General features: G+C 33.2%; 1 protein-coding gene across 1 annotated transcript in view; it reads right to left on the minus strand.

Annotated features, from left to right (window-relative positions):
* Nucleotides 1-13045, minus strand: part of LOC143256791 (fibronectin type III domain-containing protein 5b-like) — an 85203-nt gene that overhangs the window by 8739 nt on the left and 63419 nt on the right. Inside the window, exon 4 of the mRNA XM_076514477.1 lies at nucleotides 5507-5661. Within this exon, the coding sequence (XP_076370592.1) occupies nucleotides 5507-5661 (155 nt within the window). The remainder of the gene's footprint in view (nucleotides 1-5506; nucleotides 5662-13045) is intronic.

Consider the following 13045-nt stretch of genomic DNA (forward strand, 5'->3'; position numbering starts at 1 on the left):
TGAACTTCTGCCACTAACGTTAAAAAACATTTAATTGGCGTTTTATCAGTTCTGTTAAGACGTTTATGTTCAGAAGTTGATACTTATTCTATTTAACATGTTGTTGAAAGAATGTATAATGAACTTAACTTTTAGCACTACATGAAGTACTACATTTACATTTTTAGATGTACCGAATATGCAAATTACTTACGTTTTCCGTACTTAAAGAATGTGTACGTAAGTTTAATATGTAGGATACCATATAACAGTATAAATGGTTCACTGAGAGGTATGACTTTTTAACAACAGAGATCCATATTAATAACGAACAAAGGCACAACAACAATAGCAACAAAAATATGACATTCCAAACTGAGGTTTTTAAATTCGGTAGTTCTTCTTAAGACGTTGACAGACAGCCCGTTATGCATGTTTGAGCTAACAAATCAACAACAAGTTTATGGGATTATCTTGTGTTGGATGATACGCGTTGTTTATATATGTTTTAAAAAGTCTCAAGAAAGTGGATTGAGAAGATCCAAAAACACTGTGAATTGTAACACACTAAACATATAGTTACATAAATTAAATAATAACGTTAGATATGTTCAATTTCGAAATATCTCACCAAATACATTGTAACAACACTAAAGTTTGTAAAATTTTAAGCATTTCATTGTCTTTCATTCTGCAAATTACTAATGTATAATTACCTAAGTCTTAGAGCCTGATTTGGGCGCTAGGCTTGCAGATTGGTGATCGCGGGTTTGATTCCTATCACAGAACATGTTCGGCCTTTTAGCGCAATGGCGTTTTTATGTGACAACAAGTCCAACTATTCACTGTTTAAGAGCAGTGTAAATGTTGGTGGTGAATGTTGTTGACTAGCTCCTTTCCTTATAATTAGGAATGGTTAACGTACGTAACCCTCGAGTAGTTTTTCGTGAAATTCAAAAAACGAATTTACTGAGACGTCATTTGTTTGTGACATTAGTTAGTCGTATAATTAGTTCTTAAAGCGTGGCTAGTTGTAAAACGTACAGTTCAAGAAATAAGATACTTTAGTTATAATTACTCGAACTGGACTTTGCATTATTTTCTTATATAATAAGCCAAAAGAAATCGTCTCAAAACAGAAGCCTTTACAACAGTCAGAGACAAACACCTCCACACAGTAACACATTCTTCCTCCTATTTTAGTTTCCGTTTAAGAAGTGTCCAAGTTCAGTTTTTTTGTCACAGCAGTCTCTATATATCCAAGAGGAAAAACAAAACCCTTAAAATAAGCATGAATATCCCATTGTTGTTGTTGTTTGTTTTTGTTTCGCTTTCGTAAAAATTGAATGTTTATTCACTTTGAATGCATTACAAAATAATGAGTAGATAATAATGTAAGATTATATGATGGCATAGGTCGTTCCTAGCGTGTCAAACTTATTCGCTTCGGTCTAGAAGAAGACCGTAAAATACACCCAGAAGAACTTTGACATGTACACTGAGGATCATATACAGTCAGTATGTATTAACAAAATGGCTCAAAAACGTATACGAGGGTGTGCATCTAGCTATAGAGGAAATAAGTTTCCTGAAAAAGCTGTGAATGTTGTTAGTATCTCAATTCCAGTTGAACAGAAAGTTATTGGTTCCCAACTAGATTGAGTTACCCAGTAGAAACTGTACGTGTTATTTAATGTAATCATTGTGAAACTATATGAAGTTTATGATTTTGCACTTCTAAGATGCAGGGGATAATGCAAAAAGGCAAAGATTGTGTGGTGGAGGGTACCTGATCCCCTCATCATTATACGTATGACACTAAACGTTGCTCAAAGATGCACTATTCTCATATTATACAATAATGCAGATATCCTTAAACATGTTAGTGAGAAGTTCCACAGCAGAGAGATCATTTAGTGCATTAAAATGTATAAAGGTATAAATGATGACCACGATGACTGGAGAGCACCTTTTATCACTGAAATACAGGATGTACTGTGTACCTGTAACCACTAAGTTAAGATGTAAATGTTTTCAGAGTTATTATATATATCAAGTTAAGCATTTTGAGTCCCAGAATTCAGCTTGAGATTCATCAATATTATGTTGGTTTTCTGCCAACGGTGGTAAACTACGAAATTCTTCATTGTTGTTTATCAATTCTTCTTCCATTTCGTGTTGTTCAGTTGGAGAAAACCATGATTTCATGAACTTAGAAAACTTTAGTTCTTTTACTGTTTTGAAATCCTAAGAGTTTTTTGGCATTTTGATATAGGACTTATTATAAAACAAATAAAATAAAACAATAAATATGTTAGTTTTGACACAAACCTATCACAAAAAGGTTCTAACCTCACCAACACATCCACTGGTTGTGTTCTCACTCGTATGAATCACGCGCCTTTTGGAAGTCATGATGACGGGAAACCTACCTGAAGTAAAAATGTATCTCAAGATGGCTGGTATGGATATTAATTTTTTTGTTAAAATAAAGTAGAGAACAACGTTTCGAACTTCTAAAGTCATCTTCGGGTTGACATCTTTGTTAACTCTACTTTGTTTTAATAAAAATTTTAATACCCATACAGCCGTCTTGAGATATAATTGGAATTCCACTCGCGAATGATGCATCAGCGACACTGGCGCCATAGTGCATGCGCGCGTTATAACGTTTGACTGGCGTCAAATGTCAACAATGTGACAAACACAGTACAAATTCACAAAGCGTGATAGCGTGGCGCCTCCATTAAACCGGCGCCGTAAGTATTTGTTTTTTATAGCTTTCCTTATCACTACGACTCTGCCGTATTATCCTCGTATCAAGAACTGTTGTGCGAATATGCCATATCAAAAGTTCATAAACGTTTTTGTCTTAATCTAGTAAGAAGTATTGTTTTAATGTGACTATTGTACAAGAAATATTTTTATATTTGTGCTAACCCAGTACCAAGAGACGTATGATGAATGTATAATATTATTCGTAGGGAAACATCTTGTTTTCTATTCTTATTTTAATAAGAAAAATTGTGTGAATGTGACTATTCTTAGTGTGGGAATATTTCGTTTTCCTTGTGTTTTACTTTGATGTCAATAACTGTGCAAATGTTCAAAGACGTTTTTACATCTTATCCAAGTAACAAAAACTGGCGTACGGATATGATTATTGTTAGTACAGGAACAATTTGTTGGTTGTATATTATATCCTGATAACAAGAACTGTTGTGTGAATGTGTGATATTGTTCATATAGGAATATATTTTGGGTCTAATTATAATAACAAAATTATGCAAACGTGTAAAATTAGTACAAAAGATGTTTTTATATGTTCCATCCTTGTAGTAAAACTGTTTGTATATTGTATAACAATTATGATGTAATATATTATATATATTATATATTAATCAGAAGCGTTGTGTGAATGTGTCATACTATTAACATTGTGTTATCCTCGCAACACGAACTGTTTTGCGGATATGCCATATCAAAAGCTCATAAACATTTATAGAGAAAAGTCTTGTTTTTGTCCAATCCTATTAACAAAAATATATGTATGTGAATTTATCTAATTATCAGTACAAAAGATGTTTTTGCGTTTTATACATGGTTAAAGTTTTTTCAAAACTTAGTCGCAAACAAAGCACTTTAAAAATTATTTTAGAATTAATAATTTGAATTAACAAAAGTAAGTCACGACTTTCTGAAACCTTAAAACACGTAACAAGAAGTAATATACTTTAGTGTGTGTGTTTTCTTATAGCAAAGCCACATCGGGCTACCTGCTGTGTCCACCGAGGGGAATCGAGCCCCTCATTTTAGCGTTGTAAATCTGTAGACTTACTGCTGTACCAGAGGAGGACAGATATATTTTAGATAAAAAATACCACAACCTAAATGATATTTCAATCATTTGGAACAAAACAATATGTGCACTAATTTGTAGATATTTGAACGACGGTAAAGTAAGTCACGAAGTTATAGAAACTTTAAAAACAATGTATACAGAATTAGTCAATACCACAATTCAAATAATGCCTTACATACTTAAAATATAGCGTATACAACACTAAAACATCCTCGAGACGGTCCATAGAACATACGAAACGCAAATAAGCTAAGTTAAAAAACAACAACAAATATATGCAACATCATGCAGAACCTAAATGTAAAAAAATAATTTATACATAGATCAAAATATTTCCAATAATGTATGAATTTTATATGTAACACAAATGGCAGAAAATTCGGTTTGTTTTGAAGACAGAAAAAAATATTTAACATACTTACAGATTTGGAACACAACGTAAACGCTGTTTTCTAAATGTCAGCATGTGAAATAGACAGGTCTTTCTTTCAACAACTAAACAGACAGGAAAACATAGATTAACCTTCACTTTCATGATGACGAGAAACCCGCTTGAAGTAATAATGTTTTCCAAAGATAGCTGGTATGGGTATGAAAACTTTAATTAAAATGAAGTACTTTATTTTAATTAAAGTTTTAATCCCTATACTAACCATCATTTTACACCTAGGTGAGAATGAAAACAACTGAATATAAAAGATAAAAAGACAAAACACTTACATCGATGGAAGAGCACAATCATGAAAGTTACTTCCATTACGACAGTTAACAGAAGATTTACTAAAGTATGGTCCTCGCTGGTACAGCGGTAAGTCTACGGACTTACAACGCTAACATCACGGGGTTCGATTTCCCTCGGTGGAGTCAGCAGATAGCCACATGTGGTTATGCGATAAGAAAACACATACACTAAATTAGTTTTAATTTGTGCTGGGCAGAACGGGAAGCGATATCAGGATAAACTCTCTGGTCACGTTTCTAAACGTAGTGTGAAAGACCAAATTGCAACAAAGATATTTAATTTTCAAGCGTATTTATGAAAAAAGTCATTATGCAATACGAACTGAAATTCGATCTACATTTTACGAGCTCAAACCACAACACGCCATGATTGGTGTTGTACTGATTTGAGGGTGAATACGTAATAAGTAGACTGAAAGAAAAAATAAGTATAGTAGAGACCTCGTGGAACCTAAAAATCAAATACTAACTATAGACTGTCTTCAAAACTTAATGATACCTTATCGATTTCAAGTGCAGAGTACTAAACAAATCTCAGAAACAAACATTTGAATCTAGGAAAGAATGTTTTATATTCGGTAGATAATTCTTATTGAATAATTGTGTACATGAATGATAAAAATACATCAAGTTATGTGAAACTGAAGGGAGGATAGAAATAATGAGATGTAAACAGTTTCTATGTACATTAAATACAACAAAATGCACCATTAATGTTAAAAATTTAAAACACACTAGCTCATGCACAGTTAATGGTCATTTCATGATAAAGCACAGGGAATGATATTTATACCTCAACTATACTTGCAAATCTAGCAATAATTCATTTTTAAAACAAGCTCTGATAGAAATATTTGCTAAACTTTCGAGAAACGATTCCCCTTGAGAGAATGCAGGTAAAGAAAACACCAACAAGAAACTTACGAACTTTCGGAGATATAAAATGTATCACTTCACTGTGGTTTCCAGAGCCTATTTCAGAAATGGGCGTGAGGTGGAGATGATAGGGAATGCCAGGCAAAAGGTGGTTCAGAACAACAGAGCATTCTTTAGGTGAAACTTCTTGCACTATTCGATACCTAAAAAGATAAACCATAAACCTAATATTATCCCGTAAAAGAATGTAAAAAATTGTCAGATATTTTTAGTTTTAGAGTATAATTAGTATGATGAAACATCGTCACATCCGCTGGCACAGTTACGATTGGGGCCTAATACATCTAAAATTCGGGATTGGGTCTTTGCGATTTATATAGCACAGTTAAACAAACAATGATGAAACATTACATTAAAAGTGATAATATTTCATACAACTCTGAGATGGTTTTTTTCCAAAAATAATATGGTATAACAGTAATGAAGCATACGACGACGCCTTCCATTCAGTATTGGAGCCCAAATTCTTACTCGACAATTAGGTTTAGAATTTTCTAGAACTTTCCATAGTAATATATATACAGAGGTTCACCACTTCAGCTGCCTAAGTGAACACACAGACCTATCTGATTTTGTCAGAGATGGCATCATGAAGCAGTAAGCATTCTCCAGACGCATTCTGCTATGTATTTGGCTAATTTATCAAGGCAAGAATTAAAAAGTACTCTGTGACAGTATCTGATAAAATGTGTGAAGTCTACAAGGCATATTTCTGCTTGTCTGTCGGGGTTCAAGACAAACTCTGGGCACCTCATTTTACCTGCGAGCACTGCAAAAAAACTCTAGAAGGTAAGATGGACAATTTTTGTTTGCTTGAATAGTAAGATGTTATATTATAAAAATTTTATACCTTTTAAGATTAGGTGTACCTCAAAGAGGAATACAACAGCGTCAAAACCTTGCTAGAAGCCTTGAAGTATGATGAGTATGGCTGGGAGGTTATCGGAAACTTTAAAATGGTGGTATTCCTGATGGGTCTCCAAGAAGGCTTTACCAAGTTTCCCTGTTATCTTTGCCTTTGGAACAGCAGAGACACCGCAACACACTACAACAGGAAGTACTGGCCACAACGGACCGAGTTATCTGTAGGGAGGCACAATGTCAAGTGTGAGCCACTGGTGGACTTCCAGAAGGTGTTGTTCCCACCATTGTACATAAAACTGGGTCTTATAGAACAATTTGTCACAGCTCTTGATAAGGTGTCTGCAGCCTCCAAGTATCTCCGAGACTTCTTCCCTCAACTGTCTGAGGCAAAGGTCAAAGCTGGTGTCTTACTTGGACTACAAATAAAGAAGATCCTGGAGTGCACAGAATTCACCAACAAGCTCAGTTGGAAGAAAAAAACTTGGGGCAGCTTTATTGCAGTGGTTCAGGGCTTCTTGGGCAATCAAAAGGCTTTGCTGAAGAACTACGGCAAATTGGGCTGCAGGATGTCCCAGAAAGTTCATATCCTTGACGCTCGTCTTGATAAGTTCAAGAAGAACATGGGAGCATACTTAGAGAAACAAGGCTAGCGCTTCCGCCAAGATATACAGGACTTTGAACGCCGCTACCAAGGAGCATATAACGAAAACATGATGGGAGATAATATTTGGGGGTTCATACGTGAAAGTGATTTACATTACGTCGCAAATCTCAAAAAACTACTCACTTCTAAACATTTTGTATAATTTTAGTATAAATACATGCAAATCTTGATTCATATGTTGTTTTATTCAGACCTTATGTAAATGAAAATGTGCAAATTTGCCCGTTTTTACACAGAAAATAGATTAATTTCTAAATTTCATTATCCAGGTCACAAAAACTAAAGTTTGAAGGGAATAATGGCCATTTTATGTATTTTTACAACATAAACACATACTATCCAGGAACAAAATTTGTGTTCGTAATGTAATAGGATTCACCGTCACGCTATAATGACTGGACAACTGAAAGAGTGAATATGCTCTGTGACCGGGATTCGAGTCCGTGATCTAAAGATTACGAGTCGAGAACCCTAACCACTAGTCCATGTCACGCCTGTTAGTACTATGAGGAATACTGTGCCACGATAAACGTTGCACGGTTAACAATATGTTTGCGTGAATGTTTAAAAGCATTTGTGAAAAGCGAAAACATAAAGGGAGACTTGTTTAAATATACATTAAGATTTATTTAAGTAAACTGTAACTTACTTCTTCTCAAAGTAAGTTCTAGTTCAAGTATAAACTTTAGCCTAAGTTCCGTGTGTTATATACACATTGGTTTTTTGATAGTCCTACAAAGGATGAGTAATTTAGATATTTTGGATAAAAATAAACTGGTATTCAGCTGCAGCTTGAAATGTGTAAAAGAAAACTGCGAAGGTAATAAGGAATAATAAGATAAATAGTATAATAAATCAGTTAAGGTGTGTTAGCTTTTTGCTTAAGCCCTAACGCATGATCCTTCCAGCTTGGAGTATAATTTATTGTAAAACTTCGTGCAAACTTGTTGGATAGTTGTTTGGTATAGTCGCCCCTAATCTTTGAGTCATACGCTATTGAGAACGAAACTAGTCAACACTACCAACACTTGAGTTATTCTTTATCAACGAGTAGTGGAATTAACCGTTAAATAAGGCCTCTACAGATGACAAGGTTTGTATGGTCAGTGATAGTTTTCGATCGTGCAACCTGCATAATGGGAGTTAAGTGTCTTTTAAAAGAAAACTAAGATTATATTAATTTTAGAAGGAATCAGCTAGCCAATGATATGCGGTGACACTATAGATGCTACTTCCATCAAGTTTGATAATTTAGTCTCATTTGAAATGTAATGAAACATTGGTTTTCATGGTTAATTTCGAATCAATATCTGAGGAAAATCAAAGTGCTCGCTTAACACTGAAAATACGTTTCATTGTTACAAAAGGTGAAGGCTTATCTTATGCGCAATTTAGAAAATGGTTTTATCGTTCATGTTTTGCGAAATTATTTCTTGAATTTTGTTTAAAATTATTAAAAATTATAATATCAATTGTAGTATTTAGTACATGTACCAAAAATAGCTTATGTGCACTTAATAAGTAACTTTGTTTTAGGGCATAGCTACAAAATGGGCTTTCTACTCTGTTCACTCAGGAAATCGAACTCCGGACTGCTGACCTAATTGTAGTCTGATGGATAAGAGAAATAGCAAAGAAATATTTTAATATCATTCGCCTTGAATGGTTGAATGTTAAACGTTTTACTAGATTTTTTCGTTATACTATGACGTAAAATTACGTATTACATATAATAGTTACTATTAATATTGTAGCAAGTGGATTGATTGTTTGTTTGTTTTGAATTTCGCACAAAGCTACTCGAGGGCTATCTGTGCTAGCCGTCCCTAATTTAGCAGTGTAAGACTAGAGGAAAGGCAGCTAGTCATCACCACCCACCGCCAACTCTTGGGCTACTCTTTTACCAACGAATAGTGGGATTGACCGTCACATTATAACGCCCCACGGCTGAAAGGGCGAGCATGTTTGGCGCGACCAGGATGCGAACCCGCGAATCGTGGTTTATTCATGTTTGGTTGACTTAATCCAACAATTATGAAAATATGAAAATAGTTAAATAGAAAATTAAATAACTCAGATTACAAGTCGTACGCCTTAACACGCTTGGCCATGCCGGGCAGTAGCAAGTGGAAGCCATCTCATCATGTTATCATAACAGTTTTTAGTTTTGGATGTTCACACAAGCCTACACAAGGGCTATTTGCAGTAGCTGTCTCTTAGGGACGGCTAGTGCAGATAGCCCTCGAGTAGCTTTGCGCGAAATTCAAAAACAAAAAAACAAAGACATAATTCATGTAATTAATATATTTGCATATGTTGCATGTAGGAGGAATATTATTGAATATACGTTATTCAGTTTACTGCTAATAATAATAATTTCAGAAAGAGTTAGTCATCTCAGAAATTTCTTTACTTGAAAGATTCAAATTTTTCATGGAGTTTAAAACTTTAATAAATAACTCGAAAAGTGTTTTGCGAATAAAAATACTCTAACCTACAACTTTGTTCTATAATGTTTTGGTCATTCTCAGTCAAACTCTCGATAAAAATAACTGTCGAACCTGAACCAACTTCATATTTTATATAAAGATTGAATAAGCAGTCACACGGAATATAACATAAGCTTATATGACGATCACTGTGGTAAAGTATTGGAGTGTGTATTTTCTTATAGAAAAGCCACATCGAGCTATCTGCTGAGCCCACTGAGGGAAATCGAATCCCTGATTTTAGCGTTGTAAATCCATAGACATACCACTTTACTAGCGGGGGGCATAAAGTATTGGTATCATAATAAAGGTATTGTAGTTTTGCAGGCCAACAGACTTTCTTTCATCTTTCGTATTAGAAGAAACTTATTTTGTGTATTTCAGTTGTTTTGTTTTAAATTATACGACATAAATAGTTTGTTAAATCAGTTATAAATATGTTTTTATTCATTTTCTCTATTTATATTTTCACTATAGCTCTACTCAAATTTTATTTTTGGTCAGAATTATATGTATATGTCACATGATTCTCTGTTCAGATTTTCTAAACAAATATCTAACAAGATATGAAGTTGTTGTTCTAACAAATAATTGAAAAGAACAAGAAAAAGAAAATAACTATAACACTGAAAGCTGTAGAGTGTTGTGTTTATTAAGTGAAGGATGTCATAAACTTAACACTTAATTATTAAATTAAACCGACGTAATCATTACAACACAATTTTAGTTTTTATCTGTAATAGTCACCTTAGAATCTGTCTTTTATAATAAACAGAGAGAAAGAGAGAGAAAACAAAGAATTTTCTTACAAGCAGGGATTGAAAACGGAACTAATGATTGGTTTGATTTTCGCGAAAAGATACACGAGGGATATCTGGGCTAGCCGTCCCTAATTTAGCAGTGTAAGACTACAAAAAAAGACAGCTAGTTATCATTACCCACCGCCAACTCTTGGGTTACTCTTTTACCAAAGAATAGTGGGATTGATGGTCACACTATATCGCCCCAACCGCTGAAAGAGCGAGCATGTTAGGTGTAACGGGGATTGGAACCCACGACCCTCAGATTATGAGTCGAGTGCTTTAACCACCTGGTCTGCAAATTTTTGGACTAGAAATACAATTTTTATTAATCGTTTACATTTCCTTGATATTTAGTAGGAAAAGTTAGTACGTTATTTAGATTGTTTTTTAAATATAATCTTTCAGTTCAAATTGTTAAAATGCACGATGATCTTGGATACAGTTTCATATTCAAGAATTAAAAGCAGGCCACGTTCATCTCCTCGTGATATGAAAATTAAGTTTTAATTAAAATATTTGACAGTATTACACATTCCATCAAATGAAATAGTAGCGACTTATATTTCAAGAAATTTGGAAGAATATAAAGTGCTTTAAAATTGTTATAATTTTTACACTACATATAACGATATTTTTAAAAGTATATTGAATAATTAGGTTATTACTCAATATGTATCTACTCCATTAAGTAACACTTCTGAATTTAGTGTTTCTAAACAAATTGACTGACATTAAATTTCTCTCAACTGATACTTCCGGATATACTGTTTTTAGACTTAGATCTCTGTCAAATAAAACGTTTTTATCAGATTACATGTACAGAAGTAGACTTATTGGAATAAACGAGTCAGTTGTTAAATTCAACAAATAAGTTGCAGGAAAAACTTGGTTCTCTTTTTATTTTGATGTCTTTCCTTGCTCCAGTTCTAATAAAAACGAAGGAAAAGTACTCCCAAACGTTTTCTTGATTAACTTAATCCAAAATAATATCTTCTGAAGGGTTTGAAATTTTATATAAATGTTTATATATATTTATAGCACTTTTTTAATGGCTTGTCTCTTTATTCTACATTGGCTGTTTCTAAAGATATAAAATATTCTGATTGGATATCACTAACGGTTGTTTTAAAATGCAAAACTCTTCTACTACTTTACAGGTGTTAGAGAGATGTAATATTTGAACTTTATGAACCAGTATTTTGTACATCTAGATATATTGTACAGGAACACTGAGAGTATTTATCCATAAAATGATAAATAATTCTCAAATGTTATGGTAAAAGTGAGAAAAGACATATTTTATTGTTATGGTTGACTGAAAATAATCAGTATACATATTTTATTTTTGACGCATCTTCCATTCTTTTCACATACCTACAGAACAGTCTCAGCAGTCGGACACAATGGAGAACATCTTCAATGTGAACGTCAAGCTTAAATTGTAAAATTCGTAAGGATGTGTAATACTATTCGGTAATTTTTTAATAATTATTTCTGCTATATAGACCACGTAACGACTAGCAGTTTTGGCATATATAATGTTTTATAATGGTTTAATAATAGTTTTCATTGCAAGTTCTGAGGTCTATATTTCAGTGAAATAATTTAATTGTTTTATAGTTTTGTGGTACTTTATGCTATTATTTTATTGTTTTTTCAACAATAATGGAGCTCGTTTCAACACAGTTGTAATTTATGTCAGTCTTTACACCAACAAATTATGAGTAGAATGATCACTGATACATGAGATTGATTTCAAGTGTGATTTATTTCTAATTTATTGGATTTAATATTAGTATGGTGTATAAAAGAGTACATTTATTTCATTTACGTTGCTCCCTATTTGCAATGAGTTTCGTCCAAATTACTACATTTTCGTGCTTTGATGTACCAATACAGAATGTGTTTGCGTGTAGTGATTAAGTATGTTTCTTGTTTTCATTATGAAATGTATGACTAGCATTTATGCGGTATATAAAAAGGAGTATATTATGTTTCAGTTCATTTACATTAATGTTTAACCGTAGTATCTATTTCATTCCATGATTTTTGTCCAAGCCATATGTAGCGCATTTTATTATTGGATGTTTTTTCATGTATGTAAGAATTTTTAATTCCACTTTTGATAATTTTACGGTTCAGTCATGGAGAACATGCATTAAAATCAATCGAATCATTAATATCAACTTCAAGGCGCTCGAAAAGAGCTGAAGGAAAAGAATGAAGCACTGTGATATTTGAAGATATTAGTTAAATAGTTTTAGATATTAGAAACTATTATTTTATAAAATTCATTGCGCATGCCTCTGATAGCTTTACTGTCTTAAATTTTTATATGTCCTACAGTAATTCATGTACACTAAATCTCAAAATAATATCTATTTTTCTCCATCACGTACAGATTTTTTTCACAAAAGGTAATATGTACTTTTACACAAGTAAATCCGGTGGACACATCAGATAGCCCGATGTGGTTTTGCTATAAGAAAACACACACACACAAGTAAATCATTTTCATCCGGTCACATTTTGTTATGCTGAAAATGCTGACAACTACTGGCTATAGATTTTTCCAGATCAATTGTAACGCGAGTCTTATCGATCGTTTTCAAACCCACGAGAAACACAGCGCGAGTATATAAACGGTTAACATGCTGTATGTCGTGTTATATCTGGCTAGTATGTTTGTGCATGCAGTGCACATTAA

Source organism: Tachypleus tridentatus, chromosome 1, assembly GCF_004210375.1.
Source record: "Tachypleus tridentatus isolate NWPU-2018 chromosome 1, ASM421037v1, whole genome shotgun sequence".
Taxonomy (NCBI): domain Eukaryota; kingdom Metazoa; phylum Arthropoda; class Merostomata; order Xiphosura; family Limulidae; genus Tachypleus; species Tachypleus tridentatus.